Source organism: Sander lucioperca, chromosome 3, assembly GCF_008315115.2.
Source record: "Sander lucioperca isolate FBNREF2018 chromosome 3, SLUC_FBN_1.2, whole genome shotgun sequence".
NCBI classification, from domain to species: domain Eukaryota; kingdom Metazoa; phylum Chordata; class Actinopteri; order Perciformes; family Percidae; genus Sander; species Sander lucioperca.
In genome coordinates this window covers 41,916,280-41,938,605 of record NC_050175.1, presented here as the reverse complement: position 1 = coordinate 41,938,605, position 22,326 = coordinate 41,916,280, and the positions used below count along the sequence as shown (strand labels likewise).

The following is a 22,326-nucleotide window of genomic DNA, read 5'->3' as shown; positions in this document are numbered from 1 at the left end:
CTATCAACCTGTGGTTGTTGTTATACGTTCTGTCCACTAGAGGGACTTCAAACATTAGCCTACGTCACGGCGCATTGCATCTCTTGCACACTGCTTTGTTTACATTAATTTTCCACCAAGAGCACATAGCGACAAATACAACCCACCAGAGGACCTTGTAATGAAACATTATCGAACAAGTGTAGTAAAGTGGCTCTGTTGTAAAAGCTAATGTGTTCGGTTAGCACAATGCCAACATGTTAGAAAGCACAGCCAAAACATTATACCATAAACGGAGTAACAATTCATGTTAAAACAGTATTTGCCATCCTCCTTTTGATTTCTAGCCGCAGCCTGTCACTCCCTCTCTGCTACTCCGTCTTTACTGTAGCCCCGTGTCCTAAGATCTCATAATGCCTTATGTTGCTATCTTACTGTTCATCAGATGTGACGTGACAAAAGCATTTTTTTACATGCGGTTTGACCAAGGCGAGAAGAGTAAGATTAGCCACGTAAGCCAACACATTTGTAAAAAAAAATACACATTCGAATAGTACATTCAGCATTCGATTAGAATTGATTTTTTTTTTTTTACTATTCAAATTATATTCGACTTCCAACAGCCCTAGTGCACAATGCATAATTTGGTCAACTATATTCTAGCTCCTCACCGCCCACACGAGTACAGCCAAGACAGGTGTCTCCTGTTGCAGATGACACTGCAGTGTAATCCTTTCGTAATCCTCGCCCAAGCTCAGTGCTCCGTTTCTTAATCCCAACTCTAATAAACAAGTTGAAGCTGAAGTTAATGTGTCCAGTAAAAAAGTGCAGCAATCGTCTTGTCTGCCACGGGTGAGTTATTGTGTGATCACTGGAAATCCAGGCAGAGTTCCCCCTCTGTCAACACTGTGAGGTATGCCCGCAGATTGATAGGGTTTTTGTCTGTCAGTTAAACATTATTCTTGCCATGGTGGCTTTTCTCAAGGACTCGGCATGGGGTTTCAGTTTAAGAAAAGATTTGCGTGACATTCACCAGTGTGGTTTGGGGGGAAATTTCAAAATCCATTTGTATAGTCTTGCAAGGAGGGAAGAAATCATGGAATTTGGCAATGGCTGAGCATCGAGTAGAGCCTTGTGTAATCTGACAAGTTGTGTAGTTCAGTCGCATGTGGTTTTTCGAAAAACCCTGGACAAGACGTCAGGCATTTCACTGTGTGGGTTTACATTCTGCAGCCCCAGAGTGAAAGTCCTTTTGTTCACTCATCCATTAATAGAACTTGGAAATAGAGCTCCACTGTTCATGCACATTGTAAACTGGTCCCATTTCTGTTGTGATCCTATTTTAATTAATTTGTACCCTTACATAGTGCATGTTTCTTTTAGTGTGCAGTGGCATTAGACTGGCTTATCACTTAATAATAATTATCCTGTCTTTTTGGCTTAATTGGTAACAGGATTTAAGTGGGGAAAAAAATAAAGTCAAAGCTAATCCAGGAAAGGTTAGATTGAGCTGTAAAATTCATTAAGATTTAATTCATAAAAATTATTAAACTCAAGTATAATAAAAATTGGATGGAATTCTTCTGGGAATCACCAGCATTCAGTGTTTTTAAAACAAAATAATTGAAGAGTTGAAAGGCTTCTCATACAAAGACTTTACTTGGAAACCAGGGGAGTCCTTGAACTACACTCTGCCATGACACTTCATACATCACTGCATCCAAGTGTTATAAGCCTCCCGTCATTTTAAATTGGGGTTTATAAGTCATCAGTAATAACCTGGTTATCGCAAATGCATTTGTTTGTGGAAATTTGGTCTTTGTTAGTGTCTAGGCTAGAGTTGCAACAATTATTCGATTAATCGAATAATCGATCGCCAAAATTAATCTGCAACTATTTTAAGTGGTAAGTGATCAATTATTTCAGTCATTTTTTTTAAGCAAAAATGCCAAAAAAAAAAATGTATTTAGCTTCTCTAATGTGAGTATTTGCCAGTTTTCTCTATTTTGTCATTGTAAACTACATATCTTGGAGTACTGGACTGTTGGTTGGACAAAACAAGACATTAGCCATTTTTCACTGTTTTCTTACATTTTATAGACCAAACCATTAATCAAAGAAAAAAAAATTCAAATTATAGTTAGTTGCAGTCCTATTCGAGGCTACGGCCACTTTTTAATGTAAAGTGTGCACATGCCGTAAAAGAAAATACTAATGGCTAAAGAAAAGAAATGTATTGCTGGCTGCAAGCGGTTGATTGGGCCTTACCTTGAGTCTGCATCAGTGGCTAGGTCAAGCACATGAGACGCCAGCCCAAATGGTGTTAGTCAAAGACGTCCTTGTGCAAGTTTTGTTGTTTGTGGTGGAAAACTGGAGGTCGTCGGCATAACAATTTTCAGCAAAAGTCAAGTAGGAAAACCGATGTATGCTCTCTCTCATCAGATCAACAAAGTCAACAACCCTTAACATGAGCATTTAATACACCTGGGCCTCTGAGTTTATTAATAAGTAAGGCACACTTATCACCTCCAGGAAATTGAGAATGTGAATCTAATAATATGAGCCTGCTACTCAACCTAACCATTTCATTAAGGAAAGGTTATTTCCAGGCCATTATTAAGTCCCTTAACCTTGGTCACAAATCCCCAAAATGTCGACACAATCAGTTTGAGGAGTTGATTCAATTTAGAAGAGGCTCTGCATGAACCTGTTTGCATCTTTCACTGTTGGCTGTCACTCTGGAGGAGGGTTCATTGTGTGGTCTTGTCTGCGGCTCTATGTGTCTCCATACGGCCCAGGAACAGTGTGTGGTGACAGCTCGGGTGATTACCTGTCCTGTCTCGTTCACTCAACCGGTCTGCAGCTTGGCCACATCATGCATCAGAAACTGACACACGGTGATTACGGTGTCGTTAGGCCTCACTCTCAGTCGCTCTCTGCACATGCATTAAATTGCTCTTCCTCTGGGCACCGGGAGAAATGGGCTCATTTCTGTAACCCATGAAATATGAGGCTTCTGTGATGACGAGTCTTGAGCTAATATTCCATTTCATCAGGGACTAATGTTTGGTTTTCAAAGCACTCGGTTCATCACGAATTCAGATTCCTCATTCAGTGATTGATATGAAATGTCTCACACAGCATAATTCATGCTGTTATTGCTTTCAAATAGTTCGTTTTTGAACTCATCATCAATCACGGCATTTTTTTATTTCAAAACAAATTAATTAAAATTCGATCATAACATTATTCACCTCAAGCAAAATGTATATATATATATATATATATATATATATATATATATATATATATATATTCTAAAAGTACGTCTTATCTTGGAGTCACAACAGTAAAAAAAAAAGTGAGACTTGCAAAGTGTGACTCAGTCTTGCAAGATTGCAATCATTATGAACCCCCCAACCGCTGGATGAATGCCTCGCAAAAAGAGGAAAAACTATACCTCAAAGCATAGTCTAAATGTAGCAGTAATAGAGCATCCTGATGATTTTTGTACGTCACCCTAAATAGCTCAAGATACAGCTTTATACTGAGTACAGCTGAGGCTAAATGTCATTAGTTTTGCAGGTATTTGGTCAAAATCCAAATACTAGACAAAACCAAGAATGTAAATTCTGTGCTAGTCCATCTACTAGATGCTGAGATATTTCTCAGGATAAGTACTGGTAAAGGGAAAGGTCAGGGGATCAGCAAAGTCATGCTTTGGGGAACATGGGCAATTTCATCCCTACGTGGATCAGAATTAAGCAGTAACTTCGATATATGCTGTGATAAGTAGTGTTAGTTCTCCACATCATACTCTGTTTGGAACAGTAAGAAGATTAAAACAATTATTTAAAGGGTGTGCAGGCTTATAATCCAATGTTGTTATTTTGTCTTCTACGTCTAATTGGATCCAGCATTGGCAGCGTTTTCCCGAGCACTGAGTGGTTTATGCCCAATTAATAAATGTGTGGTGTTGGCTGCAGCGTGGCGTTCCTCCTGCAGTTCAGTGCTAATAATTTGGAGTGCTTTAATGTCGACTGCCTTGAATAAGGAGCACTAAGCCTGGTGTCACTGTGGCCCTTAAATCACCATTAGTCTTCCTCTCTCTGGCTCTTTTCCGCCTACACACTTATCTACCTCCAGTTGTCTCTTGTGCGCTTCCCCTCAGTTGCTCTCTCACCGTTTCTGTCCTTTTTCATTTTCGTTTTCCACGTAGGCCCCCTGTCTCTTCATTGCTGTCACAGGGTGTCAGAACAGGTGGAATCAATTACTGACCCTCAGCAGCCTGCTCCCTTACCACAACTAGCTATTTAATTGAGGGAATTAATGAGTGATCAGCCTGTGAGATGATTTGGTGTCACGGATCTCGCCCGGTGGTGTGCGAAGGAGGAAAGCTGGAGGAGGGATTGTTTGACCAATCCTGCATAACTAATTCTGTCCTTCCACAATGGCAGCCAAAGCAGTTCAGTTCTAATCACCTTTAAGGTTGAGGAAAGACAGAAGTATATTACAACTAATATACTGCATCACTCTTTTACTGATTAAGATTGCTTTCATTGGCCGCTGACATACCAGGATGACTTCCATGCGCTCAGATCTTTGATAACATGCCCTTATTGTTGCATCCGTTGGCTGTATCTTCACATCTGCTCTGTATGTGTTTGTACAGTGGTTCTGAAGTGTCTCATGTGTTTCTCTCTCTCTCTCTCTCTCTCTCTCTCTCTCTCTCTCTCTCTCTCTCTCTCTCTCTCTCTCTCTCAAACCCCCACTTCTTTCTTCACAGATGGAATCTCCTGTCTCCACGCCAGCTCCTCCCCCCCTCCACCTCCTGGCCACAGTAGGCAACAGTGAGATTTCCTCGCCGTGTGAGCAGATAATGGTGCGCACGCGCTCCGTGGCCGTGAACACATCTGATGTGGCCCTGGCTACCGAACCTGAGTGCTTGGGGCCCTGCGAGCCCGGTACTAGTGTTAACCTCGAAGGCATTGTGTGGCAGGAAACTGAAGACGGTGAGTGGAGTGGTGTAACGTGATGTTTAGTAGTGATGAGAATCTTTGGGAAGCTCTCTGGTCTCGATGATCACTGTGTGACCAAGCGCATAGGAGAGAGAAAAGTGTGTGGATTGTAATTAATGGATTTTTGGAATCTGGGAATCCTTAATCGTAGAGGATAAGAATCTCAATTCTTACGTGAATCCATTTCCCCTACCCCCCTACTATTTTAAAAGAAAATAAGCTACAAATACTGTATATGGGATAGTTTATGTGCTTTTATATACTGTACATAGCCAGTGTGGTTGCATGAAGACATCAAAGAGGTATTGTTTTAAGTGAAGCCTCTGTGGTTTAAAAAATAATCATCTTGCTGTCATTATCATATACAGTATTTTGCCTGCTACATAATAATATTGCTACATAGTAATTGGATTGCCCTGATTGCCTCAGGAGCTAGTGGTGGTACTAATGTGTGCTTTAACAGCCCACATGCTGCATAGTATTGCCAACAAGAATAGTAGTTGGCTGGCTGTTGATTTGTTTTTTTGCTCCGGAGAATGCAGACTGGAGTTTGTTGCACAGAGATATCTGCTCTCAACAACAGCATGCCTCATAACATAAAGCACTTTTTTTGCGAGGCTGCCCTTTGGGAATAGAGTTGGCTTCTCTCCTGCGGTGCTGTCCGAGTGAAATCTTAGACCCGCTCTCAATTTTCCTCCCTTTGATCGAAACCACATTCAGCTTATTTAATTTAAAGATGTATCACTAGCGCTATCAGGTTCTGCTGGGTCTGAAAAACTTCCCTCTTTTTCTGTCGTGCATGTGAAATACTGCAAACACCTAATCTTCAAAGCAGCTCGCGCTCAGTCGCTCTACGGGCATGCTGAGTACAAATCGCCCACACATCCCCAGTGCTGCTTGTTGGTTCACTTGGAGGAACTGAACAGAAAAAAGGTCCCTGCCTCATCAACATTCCCAAAGCACAGTCCCTGCTATTGAGTGGCTCCCCCCCCCCACCCCCCTCTCTCTTTCCCTGTTTTTGATTTTTGCTCCAGCCCTGGGCTGTGTCAGATTCACCCCTGTTCTCCTCTATATTGCAACCCTTTTTTTCTGTTACCAAGCATCCAGCCAGTCACCCCTTGACTCTGTTTCCAAGCAAACTGGGAGAGAGTGAGTGCAAGGCAGGGCGTTGGGGCAGGGGGGGGGGTGATAGACAAGGCTACTTCTGTTAGTGACACAAACATGGCTCAGGGCCAACACCAGTACTATGTTTGTGCTCCCTCATTCTCTGCCTCCCACAGAGTGATTGACCCTCCCCCTCGCCCTGCCCCCTTTCCTTTCCCCGTCCAAGTCTGTCCTTTGCCTGCACTCACTCTCTCAAAGCTCTGCTATTTTGGCTGAAAGAGGTAGTGGTTTGGCCTGATGGGGCTGTGTTTTCTTCTTTCTACTCTATCTGGCTCAGTAGGGTGGAGGCTGGTAGGAGCTCTTGAGTGGTTTTAAAGGTGGTATGGTGGAGGAAGGGGGGTTATAGGGTTGAAGGGAGGAGGGTCTGTGTGTGTGTGTGTGTGTGTGTGTGTGTGTGTGTGTGTGTGTTGGGGGGGGGGGCACTCTGCACTCTGCAGGTGTAGCAGGTTGTTATGGCCATCAGAGCTGTTGAGACGAGTAGGGTTTCCAGAAGCTAACCCACTTCCCTTTCTTTGAAGCCTGTTTTTTTTTCACATTCATGGTAGAAAATCATATGATAGAAGATGAAGAGATATATTTTGAGAACGATACCTATGAAGTGGCCCTCAGTTGTCTGTAATATGTTTTTCCATGTTGAGATGCACACTATCTTCCCATGTGGTTTTGAGTTTGAGATACCACAGCTTGTTCATCGTCGACATAAATCAGCTACAGTTTTGTGTGTTCACAGAAATCTGTTGCAGCTAAAATGTGTGCTGTTAAGAAATTAGATAGATAGGAAATTGTCAGTTTTAGCTGTCATAAACAGACATCAGTGTAGTCGGTGCTCTTAAAATGTAATCTGCACTAAACCTTTCTAAGGAGGCATTTCTCTATAGCCTCCATTGTATTACATTTTGCACACTACATTAAACAACACAAAGATGTGTGTTCATTGTACATCATTTTAATGGTACGAGCCCCTAGCAATCCACTGGCTAGTTTTTTTTTTTAAATGAAAGAGACCCAGATGCTGCTTACTTCAAACTGCACTGCCATTCTGCCGTTTTTCCCTAAGAGACCTATGAAAGCAGACTTCTGTCATTGTCTTGCAACTGAGCAAATGAGAACCAAATGAGGAAATCAAGCAAATCCAGGCAGAGTACCAGGGAAGAACAACAAACAGAGGCCCCAAAGACATAGCAGAGGCATCCTGATTAGCAGTGAAGTTGAGCAGTTCCCCACTTCTCTGCATGACAAGTCTCATACAGAGCTGTTTAGGCATGCACTGTGTGTGTGCGCGTTTCATTTAGCATGCCAACCAACAGCTGCTTCATCACCTCCGCCTTTCGGCCTTGTGGGAGTAAATGAACAATAGGCTCCCAGTAATTGTCTGTGCCTCACCCGGCTCACTGAGTGCCAGAGAAAGAAACGGATGAAGAGGAAGCAAGCGACACCTAACAAAACTGCGATCACATAAGCTGCACCTTATGGTCAGAGCGGACGAGTATCTTGTCTGATGAGGCCGAATACATTTCTCATCCTGTGTAATTTGAGGCTAGATGTAGCAGCCCTTTCAGCCAAATGTGGATACTGGCTAGACTGAATGTGTATGTGGATTGCTGATGAATGAAAAAAACTTTCATAAACAGTTAATTTGATGTGTTTAGTCCTGTGTAGGAGAATAAACGGATAATATGAGGGGAGTGAAAGTGAGTCGGTTTCATTCAGTCAGTCTGGGGTCGAGTGAAGCGTAGACAGGGGGTGGGGGTGGGTGGCAGAACTGTGGTATTTTAAGGCCCAACAAATCCCCTCAGCGCAGACAAGGCAGTGGCAGCTCCCAGGGTCGTGTCAGCAGAGAGATGGGCCAACCCCTCCCAGGCTTAGCATGCTGATACCTCCAAATGTCATCTCTAAAATGCTGGAGAAGTTTATTGCTCTTGAAACGCAGCCCAGAACGCCTTGGCTCCTGCTCCAGGGCAGAGGGAACACAGAGGGGGCCCCTTTGGCCAAACACTGCATCCATGCCAGTGCACCCCCATCTCACAAAGCCCTGACCCACCAGTACACTGCAGGCTATTCCCCAAGCAGGTCCCACAGCTTCTTAAGCTCCCTAATAGATAAATAATACAGACTGTTTGTGGTAAATGTTTGTGTCATGGATTATTATTTATGCAACACACATTACATCATTGTTACATTGCAAGCATTGGCTTGGCGGTGTGAAACGGATATTCCTGTATAAACATTTTAGTTTTTTTTTTCCTTTGCTCTATTTTTTCAACCCTGTCAGAGTTGAGAAGGGGAATACAGTATTAAAGGAGCACTTGGCTGTGTAGCTCACTTGCCAGCTACGCTTCCTTGCTCTTTTGAAGACCACCTGTCAGTGGCCTCATTGAAATGTTTTTACAAAGGCGAGCGGTGGCTGCTCTCTGTGAACTCGCTATAGAAACTGTCCTTGAAATAAGAGTGAGCATTCTCAGGAAGCCTGTGGCCCTCTGCCAGGCCAATGAGCAAGAAGAAGATATAGTGGGAAATCAATCACAAACTTCTGTTAACAGTTGAGGATATACTGAAAACGAAAGAACAAAAGTGACACGCCTCTTTCTTTCTCTGGCCCACTCTGTAGGTTTTCATTTGCCAGTTGCTTAGCCATGTTTACTTTCCAACCTACCAAGCCAATCTTTACCCTCATATGTGTTCACTATGCAAGAGTGGAAGTGGCCAATTTCCATGGGGGAAAAATGAACACTCCCGTGTTGTAAAGAATTCACCAGTGTTCCTAAATATGTGGTTGGAATAATACTCTGCGTAGGAACTTAAGATATCTATGTCTCACATTATTTGAGGGAGGAGACTTGTTAGTCAAAAATGTGGTCCCCGAGTGGAGTTACCAAGATGGCGCCTGAGTGAACTCAAATCTCTTAAGAAAGACTTGGTTCCAGTTCATATTGGCTCAGAACTGCAAGCACTTAAATGGTCTTGAAACATAAATCATATGCCTGGAGGAACTGTAGGCTTTGCCAGTGGTTGTCATAAGATATCATGTTTGCTATATACACGTCAACAAGAGCTTGAGTAATGTGCCTTTGGCAGAGCTGTCTCTTAATCGGAGCAACATCTCCTATAAGGAAAAACACCAGAGGGTTTGTTTTGACAGAGAGGTTATAGATTCACCCAGATGACATTTAAGGAAACTGCTCTTTGCCTCACTACAAATTATTTACAGTAATAAATGCATGTGACGTTGGTAGAGATGTGACGTGGCTGCTGTGTTGTGGTCTACTCCCACTGTAAGAGTAAACGTACGGATTCAATTTTTTGTGGAGGGAGAAACCGCTGCATGCGGTTGATAAGTCTGCGACGATGTGGACAGCATACTAATGCTCCCTTCCTTTTGCCCCTCAGTGGTATGAGAGAATTGACCTTCTCACAGGCTGTTATTCTTGTCAGTGAGAGTGACTTTGCACTTTTACCTCTTATGAACCGGAATGCAGCCTGAACTTTTCAGACAGTGCTCACTTGAATGCTCTAAGATTCAAAAGAAAACCCATCAACCATACTGTAGTTTTATTTCCTTGTCACTGGTAAACCTTTTACTTTATTACCAAGATGTGGACTTTTTATGGTATGTTCACCAATGTTTTATTTCTTGGCTTTTTCTTTGTAATACTTTTTCTTTGACTAGTGCCCTAAGGTGTAGTTATTTTTACAATTAACTCTTGAAACGATCAAAACACTTGCAAATGACAAGGTAGTACAAAATGTAAACCATATTGTGGTGTTTAATGTTTACCTCTGTACTTAAAATGTCCTTAAACATTTTCTTCTTAACAAAATGAACCAAAACACTGTCCATGTGACTGGGTGATCTTACAGTAGGTAGATAATAATGAGAATAAATATGAAACAAAATTTAAATAATACCCTCTAAACTAAAAAAACAAAACCAGGTTTGAATTGAAATCGAACACTATTACTAAGCAATAGGGGTGTGCAAAAATTGCGATTCAAGCTCTACTGATTCAAAATCGATTCATAGAATTCCAAAAATCGATTCATATTTTGAAATTTTTTTTAATTGTATGTCTACTGTAATCCCATGGGAAAAGTACTACATGTACATACTGTGAATTGTTTTTTTTGAATCGAGAATCGTTTTTCAATCGAATCTTGAGCCTGAAAATCGATATCGAATCGTGACATTTTCTGAATCGTGCACCCCTACTAAGCAACTAACAAAATATATATTGTATTACCTATTCATCTGCCAATTATATTCTAGATTAAGTGATTAATTGTTTGTCAGAAAATGTCAGAAAATAGAAAAACCAATCGCAATTTCTCATTTCTGCCCTCACTGCACACAGATTAAAGGTTGAAGACAACAGTTGGCGTTTGAAAGTCTACTGAAAGCAGTTGTGAAACCGCAAAAACAACAAATTCATGATGCATATTACAAAGCAGAAAAAGATGAGATGCCAAGAGTTAGACCAAAAGTATTACAGAAATGAACAGTAACAGTAACGAGGAAACTTGATTTACAAAAGTATCTACAAACTGTCAAGTGAATTACATTGGTCCTCATGCAACATTAAGTCACCTTAAGGAGTACAACTCAGGAATGAATCTAGTAAGCATATACATGGAGTTCACAAGAGTTCAAACGAGTTATTAGCGAATAGCGAATATAGCGAATTACATGACCGTTAGCCTAACAGTAATTAACAATCACTTAGAATGTTGAATTAGCAACATGATAGCCACAGACAGCTAGTATAACAGCTAACTTGGCTTAGCATTTAACTGATGCATAGAACAACTAAACTAACAAATACATATTAACAATTTACAAAACAGCTATAACAGTAGATTACCTACAGATAATGCTGCAATAAGAGCATTTGGGGAGTAGAGAAATGATTCCTGTCAGTGTTTGCTTTGTCACAGATCTGATAAAGTAGTGGATGTAACAGTGTCAGTTAAATTGCAATGGAACTCGAGCCAGTAGTAGTTGCTATAGCAACATAATGTTCAACTGAAACCAACTGCTGGTGTAAAACTATTTGTTTTGTACAACCAACAGTCGAAAACCCCAATATATTTAGTTAAATATCATATGAGACAAAACAGAAAATCCATTTGAGAAACCCGAACTGGCAGAATATTAAATCAAAGTAGTTGCTGATTAATCTTGTGTCGATCAACTAATCAGTTAATGGACAAATCATTTTATCTCTACAGTGTGACTTTCACTTTAACTTGCAAATTAACATAATACTAAAATACTACAAGCACTACATTTCGCTATATCACCAGCATCTCCATTGCTAAAAGTGACTCGTAGCATTTTGTCCTAAATTCCTGTCTGCCCAGGATTTAGGATAAGGTCAGGTTTAGGACTTTGTATTCTGACACTGACATAACCGGACAAGCTTGGCTTCATTTTAGGCACCACAAGTGCAGAAACACTCTTAAAATGGACTGTTGGGAACATGCTCAGACAGTTGAATGCTCAAACGCTTCATTTATCAGTGTTATAGTTATTGCTCATGGCAGCACCCGGCTATCTTTTATCTTCTCTCCGTAATGAATGCTGACACTATTTTTGTCATTGTTCTCACTTTCTCGTCTACATGCAACCTTGATATGAGTGGTGCTTTAGTGCAGATAAAATGGGGATATAAAAAGAGCTGTTTTCTAGCAGCATACAAAGTAACACCTGTCAATAATTACTTTAGTGTCTGAAGGTGTACAAGAGGTGTTAATTGCAAGTGCTGGCAATTGTTCACATGAGTATTTTCTTTAATCATGACTTGCCTTGTTTTAATCAGACACATTTACAAGACAAATAGAAACCGTTACTGTGATATTTGCGAGAACAGTCAAACCCAGGCATTACACAGAAGTGATCTTCCATTTTCAAAGATAACAAAGGCATTTTGACAAGGTCAGTCAGTGAAAATGCCATTAACCCCACTGAATTCCTGTTGAGTTGAAGCAGAGCAGAGGTCAGCCAGTGAACTCCTGGCCCTCACCAGCAGCAGAGGACCTGATATTCTGGCCCCACTGCAACCTAATGAAATGTGTTAAGGGGGGGGCGGGGGGGGGGGTGTAGTAGTCACCCATGCAGCAGACAAACCTACTCCTGACTTAATTTGTCCCCTCTTGTTCAAGTAATTCTATACGAGTGCGCGGTGCATAAGGCGGGCTGCCATTTGTTGTTCGACAGCATTGAAAGGAAATGACTGGTAAAATTACAGGCCAATTCCTCTCAGTAATGTGGGCTTCACTCAGCTGTCATGAGTGACCCTAATAAGGCTGACACAAAGGGGGTGGTTGAGGGGGAACTGGGATTGCTCCAAATCCGTCCGTTTCTTCCCCAGAAACAAATGTAATGAGTAAAGAGGGAGATTGTGGCTCACACAAACACTGAAATGTAACTTCCTTGTGTGTGTAAACAAATAATCATGCATGCAAAGTCTTCTCAGTTTCTTGTGTAATTTGCTTTCTGCCACAGCGAAATTTGTTTGAGTTGTTTTGTCAAGGGCTTTCCATGTTTAGACAAGGCGTTGACATCTTTGTCCCGACAGCTTGAAAATGATTCCAATGATGAAAGTGTGCGGATAAATTTAAATGGCTTTCAGCATTGAAACTTAATCTTTTTTGCATACCCTTGAGCATAATTCTTTGATATTGCCAAGACATTCCATGAATTAACATCCCCCCCGCCCCTCAAGTCAAGGGACTTTATTAAGTAGTCCAGTGAAAACAATGTGTTGTAAATTATGTGAAATACCACAGTGTGAGTCTAAAGTAGATTCCGCATAGAAGCAGCCTAATGGATGTGCAATCAACATATCAGTTCATTGTTTAATAGTCAGTATCGTCACAATGATTTAAGAAGTTGCTTTATGACGAACAAGCTACAATTTTGATAGGAAAATATGTCTACTTTTGTACGTAGGAGGGTAGAACTGATTGTTGGACTTCACTTTGCTCGGAAAGAATTATCTCCAGTAAATAATCAGTACCATATGAAGAGTCAAGTAGAATTGACAGTATTGTAATAATGATGTAAAAATAGTTTTCTGCCAATAATCCAGGTTTTTGTTCCTCACACTTTTTAAAATTAAACTGTGTGGTTTGGAAATGTAATGCCAGCAAGTGAAAACCCCTTTCCCTTAAGCCAGAGATGAGGAATATGATATGATAACTTTGCCGTCGTTTCCAGTTTCTGTAAACTATACAGCATATAAACTCTGAAAGCCTTAAACAGCATGCATTTAGCTTGCCTTCCTAAAACAAATTAACACAAAGTGCTGCAACATTTTGAGTCAGAAACTATTTCTTGTTTGTTTTTAGCGCCATTCCCGTTTGAGTTAAGAAGCATACCCATTCCTTTGAATATCCTTGACATGTCCCACATAACGTTGAAGGGACTACTTTATTAGCATTCACAGAAAGTATTGCAGAGGCAGAGATCTGAGGTGACCCAGAAGCCAAGAACCACTCTGACTGGATTACAGAGCTCTTTGGTTTCAACATGGGAGGGGGGCCAGAAGGACACCACACAAAAAAACATGTGCATAGAGTCTAAAAAAAGGCATGTCAACGAATAAAGAAGTAAAGAAATTAATGAAGTGAAAATGGAGCTATTGGCCTATAATGTTTTCTGTAGCCTATTTGTCAGTGATGATGGATGTGTATTTCCATTGCTGCCCTATCCATGTGCTGGTACATTTCCAGCGTGGTTTATCCAAATATACAGTAGTAGTTAGGCTACATTTTATACGGTGCTTAATGATTAAGGTGTTTACTCACCTTTTGCCACTGATAACACAAATTATTTCTGGCCATTCATTCAACAGCTTATTTGGAGTGTAAATGCTAAATAAGATTTATGGCCATTTAATCACTGCACATCTTCTCATCACGTTCACATTTTACGAAGCAAAATGTTTGCAACCCAGCAGTGGGGGGCTGCTTTTCACCGGCAGACACGTGAGAGTTGTAGTTAAGGGGAAATACAGGGAACTTCCTAAGGAAAACCCGATACAAAGATTTATGTTCCAATAGGACAGTGATCTGTATCAAACAGCCAAATGGTATGGCGAGGTAAATATTCTCATCTGAAAAGCAAATAAGGCTATTTCTCAAAATGTTGAAGTATTTCTTTAAGAAACTTTGATTAGTACTGGTACCATAAACACTAAAATTCCATCCATGCCTATTCGTTGTCGCAGCTACTGAAAGCGAGGAGTCTAATTTAAAATCATTAAGACTTTTAACAACTCACGGTATAATTTCTAAACCCCCTCGAAAGAGAAAGCAGGGAAGACCCCTGCACATCATGAAAGACGACTCATTCATTTGCCCTGCCTTGATTTACATCCTGCCACAACCAGCTGCCAGAGCCATTTTGTGTTTGGAGAGCTAAAGGGGGCGGGCTGTTGAAGGCGTTTAAGAAAAGGTCTGTGTTCTTTTAATGTGACAGAACTCTGAACTCGAGAACCTCTCCTCAACGACATTTGCAGTTGACTCTAGCCTTGACCGAGTACTCATGTTTTCAGGCCATAGAGTGAAGGAAGAGACTTGTGGCCAAGTGTCAATAGGTTCCTGTAAACATATATAAATGCCTTATACACTCGCTGCTTTATGCCAGAGGCAGCAAGAGAAAAATGAGGTCTGAACTGTGACTTGTGTGTGGGAGGGAAAACCATTGTAAGCTGGGGATGGTTATACCATTGAAAAGAGGAAGTGAGGATGACGGAGAGAGGGAAAACCGGGTGAGCAAGAGCAGTTTCCTAAGCTAATAAAATGTTCGGAGGGACGGAAGCTGCCAGCCAGCATTCCTGTGCCATTAGATAAGTTGGCTCACTGCAGCCTCCAGTTTCTCTGCAGTGCTGAAGTGGCAAGCTGAGGTCACCACCAGGGAGTGAGGGGGATGGTGGGGGCAATAAATTCAGAATGTTTTTGTGCACGGTCGTTGCTCCTAATCCTCTGAAGCTGTTCGGTTGATGATTTACTTTTGAATCTACGTGCATGAATTGCAAATTATTATTCGTCTGCCTCTACCATGCTGTCCACTCTGTGCTATGATTTTTGCACTAACATGAGTTTACTGCAGTTAAATGTGTGAAAAAAGGGTTTTAGTTTAGTGATCTTAGCATACATACATACATTTTAATGACAAGCTGTCGCCAGACGAACAGTATTTGGTTTCTTAAGGAGAAACCTACATAGAGTCGTGATCATCTGGAACAAATTTTAGATTTTAAATGGGAAGTCAGGTATCGCACTGCAGGTCGGTTTGTGTAGCTCACGCCGAGTGCTACCAAATTCACACGAGCCAAATGGCAACGCAGACGCGTCTAAGTGTGACAGATTGCAGCAATACCAGAGAAGTCAAGGAGCTTCTCTTGTACGCTCAGTTACAGTCTGTCAAACTGAACTGTTCATGTTGAATTGGTTTAACCCAGGAGCTTGTTTGTTTTTAAGAAGCTGTAGTAGTAGATCCATATTCTCCCTAAAGTAGTACATTTCTGGGCTGCAAAGTGAGATAGAGGACTGCAAAAAAAACTCCTTCAGGGCAATCTTCTGCACTGTGAGATGGCTTATTCAAATGGAAAGGGTGTTCAGCGAGTATTCCCCAATAACCTCCGTGTGATCATACTTAGTGAGACCTTCCGCCAGTATCTCATACAGGTTCTACAACACTGACTGCAGTCAAGTCTGTTTGAGTCAATTAGAAGATATCAGTCAGTCTTGGCCCTACGGCTTTACTGTGTGACGATTAAAAAAGCTTCTTTGACTTGTATAACTGTCTTGCATGCGACACCCTTCAGCAAAGATTAACGCATTGATGTAGCAGCAACGATGCACTTTTTGCTCACATAGTACAGGCAGTATATAATATATTAATCTCCCTGTAAAACGTACTCATATTTTGTTCTGTGTAATTTGCATTATTGTCATAGTTAACACAAAATAATGGCCTCTTCTTATCCCACAGGCATGCTGGTGGTTAATGTCACTTGGAGAAACAAGACATACGTGGGCACCTTGTTGGACTGTACACGGCATGACTGGGCTCCCCCAAGGTAGGAAGCGCTTCCCCGTGGTTGTTATTTTAACTGGAGAAAACGTATAGTGATATTTAAATATGCATCATCTAATCTGCACTTGTTCTATTAATGTTACATCATTGTCTGGTGTTGTTTAAGCTAAAGCTACACGCACTGATTTTGCATTGTGTCTGCACTTAAGAATTTACTGTCACACATGGTAGTTGTAAATGTCAAGGTAGAAAAAAAACCTCCCGGTTCCATCAATTGTTGATGCAGTCCCTCTATCCAAGCTGCACTTGGTTTCTTAACCTTTTCATATTCTGTGTGATATGAATCTGCTGTAGTAGCATCAGCTCAAGGATATACGGCATCGTGCACTAACATGCTTGTGCAGCTGGACCTTCCAAGTACGCTTTAGCCTTTATCTGGAGTCTGAGGGAAAAGGATTCATTGTCAAATGGCTGATGTCCTAGGAGGAAGAAGTGGAAATAGAAAGCTACTCTAACAAGCCAGCTTGCAGAATCTAATCATTGGACTAATAGCTTTTCCTCAACACTGTATAACATTCTCTATCACAAAGGCTGCAATTTCTTAGATCATAATATGTGGGCGGTAGCTTAAGGTGTTTGTAATTTCTGGGTATTTGCCTTTGTTATGCAAAATACGCAGGTTGTGTAAAGTGCATTGTCATGCACTTGCTTTGATTTAGAGCACCTGCACCAAATCTAAATGTTAATATAAATCTATATTTGTAATGCATGGTCAAGTGCCATAGAAAAAAAAAAAAAAAAAAAAAAAAAATCAAGATTAAAGCAGCGCTAATAAAAAACAAGGAGGGGCTGTATAACACTAATGTATCACAGTGTTTCACAATAATGTTCCCTAAGTGCAGTTTGCACAGTAAGTGAGGTTTGCTGAGTTGTATTTGCACCAAAATAGTCTTACAGTTTGCTGCACGACTACATTAGGGACACACCATGAATAATTCAGAAAGCTTTCAACGGACTGAATATAAACTTGGGCTTGTAATGAGTCTAAATTCCTCTACCACTGCCAGACTACGGATGTATTCACATCCCCTGTTGGGGTTGAAATTGTTTGGAGAGGCTTGTAGAGGAAGCAGTGAGTCATACCAGCCCGGTGTCTCTCTTTGTCACAGATTGCCAACCTTCAGTGCTGTGCAGAAAGATAATTACATTACTGTTATAGAGAGATAAAGCCAAACTGCTATTTTAAGTATTTGAATGACTATCGTAGAATTAAAATGGACTCTATGTTTTGATTACAAAGCAGCTAGAATGTTCACTGCTGTCTTTTCAAATGATGTATACATGCTTTTGAGTTGTCATGTGGCTTTGGTTACACCTCTTTCACACCAATGACCAGGGTTGGGGACCAGGTTTATCTGACCCGTGTTTAACCCTTCTTTGTCAATTCAAACCAAGCCAGTCAGCACAGGTTGATCCCTGTTGATGACAATTTAGATAAGACCAGGGTCACAACCCAGGAGCAATGCATACCAATTAGCTCAGGTGTTGGAAATGGGCGGGGGTTACACGTCATATTCAGTGGACAGCGAAGTTGTCACATACTCTAGTCCAGCTGTACTAGTTTTTTGACGGCTACTTGAATTCCTCATTGTACAGTATATATTAGAATATCACAATAAACAGTTAATTTCAACATAAAAAAAAATACTGAACTGGTTTGGCTTGTAATATGATTACTTCATTTCAAACATAACCTTTCAAAATCAAAACACAACCCTAGACTTGATAGTTTCGGAGGGTTTAATTCTACAGCAGCAATGTATGGTATGCAAACACAAAAAATGTGTCAGTGTTGTCACATGTAACATTATAGACATATTCAGTGGCTTTCTTATCCAGTTTTTTAAGCACAGAGAAGAATGCAATATATTTGTACTGCTGGACTGTGGTTGTAGCATTCAGACAGCAGCATAAGTATCAGCAATAATGTCTTCAAACGCTTAGCTATGAACGCCTTTCAAGAGCATTAGAGTTGCCAAAAAGGGACCTTTTTTTCTTTTTACCTTGACAATCAAATGTTTTTCTTTTGTGTGGTTATGTGGTAATGAAGGTAACCACTATTTACACAATAGCTGTGATACACATCTGGACCTTCCAGATACAAGTGTATTTAATAAAAGATTACTTGTCACATCTTAATACATAGGTGTACTCTCCATTACACTTTAAACAGTTCAGTGCACCAATGACGATGTAGAGTAAAGAAAATACAAATTTTACTTTTATCTTTGTAGCATTAAGATCAAGTTTACACACACCTTGTTTTGAGATCAACCATCACTAATTTTTAAACGTGATTTTTGCCACTACTGCAGGTTTTGTGAATCCCCTACAAGCGATCTAGAGATGAGAAATGGCCGTGGTCGAGGCAAGCGAATGAGACCGAATAGCAACACCCCTATCACCGAGAACAGTAACTCCTCAGACAACAAGGGCACCAACAACAACAAGACGCGTGCTGCCTCTAACAGCAAGGGCCGAAGGGGCAGCCAGACACCATCAGAGCGCCGTACCCCGCCTAACAACACTACAGAGGATATCAAGGCCAGTCCATCCTCAGCTGGAAAACGCAAGACCAAACCAGCCTCGGACATGGAACCCAATTCCAGCTCCGAGGACACCAAAGGCAACAAACGTATGCGTACAAATTCCAACAGTGGAGGGGTGGGACCAACAGGTCTCCCTATTCCTTCTATTAAGACTGAGCCACTTCCACCTCCCCTCGATCGCAGCTGCCCCTCTCCAGTTCTTATTGACTGCCCGCACCCTAACTGCAACAAAAAGTACAAGCACATCAATGGTCTCAAGTACCACCAAGCCCGCGCTCACAATGATGATGACATTAAGTTGGAAATAGATGGAGAGAGTGAATATGGAGAGGACTCAACTCTCCACCCTGAACCAGGGAACTGTAATGGAGCCTCTATCTCTCAGAAAGGATGTTTGTCTCCAGCACGTTCAGTTACTCCAAAAGGCAGGAACTTTGATGCACAAAGTCCTTCACCATCTCCTGGCAAGTTTGGTTCAAAGCAGAGTAAAAAGAAAATTGCTGAGGCTGATCCAGAGGTGGGAGGTACTCCGACAGACGGGTGTGAAGATGGGCCATGCCTTACTGATGAGGCCAGTAATGATGGCATAGATGATAAGAGAGGATCAGACAAGTCTAAAAAGGCTGGCACAAAGGCGGATAAAATGCCCCAGAAAAACATTAAGTCACCACGGTCTGTTGGCCCTGGCTCGACAGCATCCCAGCAGATGTACCCTTTTCCTCCTGGAAACCCAAATTGTTCCCCGGGGCTTACCCCAATGATACAAGGGATTCCCAAGAGTCCCCAAATGAAGGGCACACAGCCTAAACCCCCTGTCATCGGAGATTCTGCCTCAAGTAGCTCCAAAGACAAGAAAAAGAAAGACAAGAAGAAAAAAGATGGTGGGAAGGAGGCTGACAGCCCCAAGCCTCCGGGAAAGGGAGGGAAACAGGAGGACGGAAAGCTGACATACTCTGAACCTTCTGATCAAGGCAATAAGGGGGAAGGACTCCTCAATGGTTCCTCAGATCCTCATCAGAGTCGTTTGGCCAGTATCAAGGCTGAGGCTGACAAAATTTACAGCTTTTCTGACAATGCCCCTAGCCCATCCATTGGTGTAGCCAGTCGGATAGACGGCAGTGGGATGCCACAGCCTCTCACGCCACTTCACGTAGTGAACCAGAATGGTGCGGACAACTCTTCAGTCAAAACCAATAGCCCAGCGTATTCAGACATTTCAGATGCTGGTGAGGATGGTGAAGGAAAAATAGAAGGCGTGAAAGTCAGGACAGAGGACCAAGGCATCAGGGAAAGTGTCAAAAAAGCGCTCTTTCCAAACCCGACACCCAACAAAGATTCCCCGTACTATCCCGGCTATGAGACGTATTACTCGCCCAATTACGTAAACCCCAGTCCTGGTGGGCCCAATCCAGGAACGCCAGTGGCTGAAGGTCAGGTTAAGATCAAAAGGGAAGAGGAGCAGGACCAAGTTGAGGAAAAAGTCAAGGTTGAGGTTCATGAAGACCGCAAACCTGACATCATTGCTCCTGGCCAGCAGCAGCAGCAGCAGCAGCAACAACAACAACAACAACAACAACAACAGCAGCAGCAGCAACAGCAGCAGCAGCAACAACAGCAACAACAGCAACAGCATCAACAGCAACAGCATCAACAGCAACAACAACAACAGCAACAACAGCAGCAGCAGCAACCCTCAGTCATCCAACAGCGATCCAACATGTACATGCAACCTCTTTACTACAACCAGTATGCTTATGTGCCCCCATATGCATACCATCCCGATCAAGCCTACCATAACCACTTAATGAACACCAACCCAGCCTACCGGCAACAGTACGAGGAGCGGCAGCGACAGATGGCTGAACAGCATCGTGCTGAGAAGAAGTCAGACATAGCCCTAAAAGAACGAGAAGCCTCCATGAAGGAGGAGTGGAAACAAAAGAGCCCGATGCCACCAAGCCTCTCCAAAGCCCCAAGTCAGTCAGACCTTGGAAAGACGCCGCAGCCCCCAAGCAAATCCAGGGACTCACCCTCTGAGCCCTCCTCCAAATCACTTGGAAGCCTAAAGGGGGAGGACCCAAAGTCCCAGCAAGCTGAGGGGCTAAAGATGAAGCTGACTGAAGGGGGGCACCATGGAAAGGAAGACTCCAAGCAAGCACTGGAGTCCAGAGGTCAAGCAGGGATGGAGCAGGCCATGTGGTACAGACAGGTAAACACCAATCTAGAACAACAGTGTTAGAATGTATGCTTGTGAATCTGTTGTGAGAATGTTTTAGAGTTCTGTCAACATGTAGATGCTGATTTGTGCTGACCTTCTCTCCCGTGTTCAGCAGTACCCCGAGAGCCAGAAGCCCCAAGCAGAAGACGAACACCAGCAACAACCACCTCGATGGAAAGATGAAAGGGACAGAGAACGGGAACGGGATCGTAAATTAAAGGATGACAGGCCCAGGCCCAAGGACAGTCAAAGTGGGCCCAAGGAGGACGGCAAAGAGGGTAGTGATCCCAGAATCACTTCTGAGGACCACCGGGCCATGAGCAAAGACTCTCGTTCTAATCCACACATGCAGTTCTCATCACCACTAGCACAGCACCAAGGCTACATGCCCTACATGCATGGTTACCCCTATGGACAAGGCTATGACCCCAACCACCCTGGATACAGGGGCATGCCCGCAGTCATGATGCCGAATTACCCAGGTATGACATTTCATTAACTCCAAATATGTGTAAATATTAATCATTCTTAGATATTTTTTATGTTTGATTTGGTGACGTTTGTAAGCTAAAGTCAGCCAGTTTGTAATCTTCTTTTGGCGAGTGAGTTTAGTCATTCATTTGGTACAAGTCTTCAGTAGTTCCTGTGGTTTCTTCGGGTCAAACACATGCCAGACTAAAATGAGCACTGATTTAGAATGGTGTTTTAAGCTGTTGACCCTACCTATGTACTATGGCTTTTAAATTAGATGGGAAGGCAACATAGTCAGTGTGGCTTTAATAGTTTGTTTTGAAAACACAATGGCTCTAAGGATTTGTAAGTACAGCCTTAGATTGTCTGTTGTACCAGTACCAGTCTCAGTAGGATCTCAGAGTGCGTTTGTGATCATTTCATTCACAACTGACTGACTTTTCTGCACAAAATCTCAAATTGCAGTTATGCTTGAAAATGGTAAAGCAGCATGAAATAATTGTAATCGTTTGATGGAGCTTGGGGGCAAAACGCAGCATGGGAGTAATCTAGTTAGATAGATCAAGTCAATCAAGGATTGTTTTTCTGGTTCTGTGTGGTTCTAAATATGATTAGAGGAAAAGTAAACATAACATATACTAGAAAATCCTTCCATTCTTAAGTTTTGTTGCAGAAATACTGAAGGAGTTGGGAAAATCCACACATTCCTGAAATGGTCTGATACAGTATGTAGCCCAAAGAATATATTATATGTGTTAGAGCGCTCAGTCTTCCTCTATAATACCATTTGAATTGCATAGTCTGTTATTAATATGTACTACACTACTC

At 42.0% G+C, this 22,326-nt stretch overlaps 1 protein-coding gene across 4 annotated transcripts in view; it reads left to right on the top strand.

The window, feature by feature from the left end:
* LOC116043400 (zinc finger protein 609-like) overlaps nt 1–22,326 on the top strand; it is a 78,776-nt gene that overhangs the window by 51,545 nt on the left and 4,905 nt on the right. For 3 of the 4 annotated variants that reach the window (XM_031290031.2, XM_031290030.2, XM_031290033.2), the window contains exons 3-6: nt 4,766–4,991; nt 16,156–16,243; nt 18,576–21,018; nt 21,140–21,509. In XM_031290031.2, coding sequence (XP_031145891.1) covers nt 4,766–4,991; nt 16,156–16,243; nt 18,576–21,018; nt 21,140–21,509 — 3,127 coding nt within the window. The remainder of the gene's footprint in view (nt 1–4,765; nt 4,992–16,155; nt 16,244–18,575; nt 21,019–21,139; nt 21,510–22,326) is intronic. The other variant, XM_031290032.2, reaches the window with a different exon arrangement.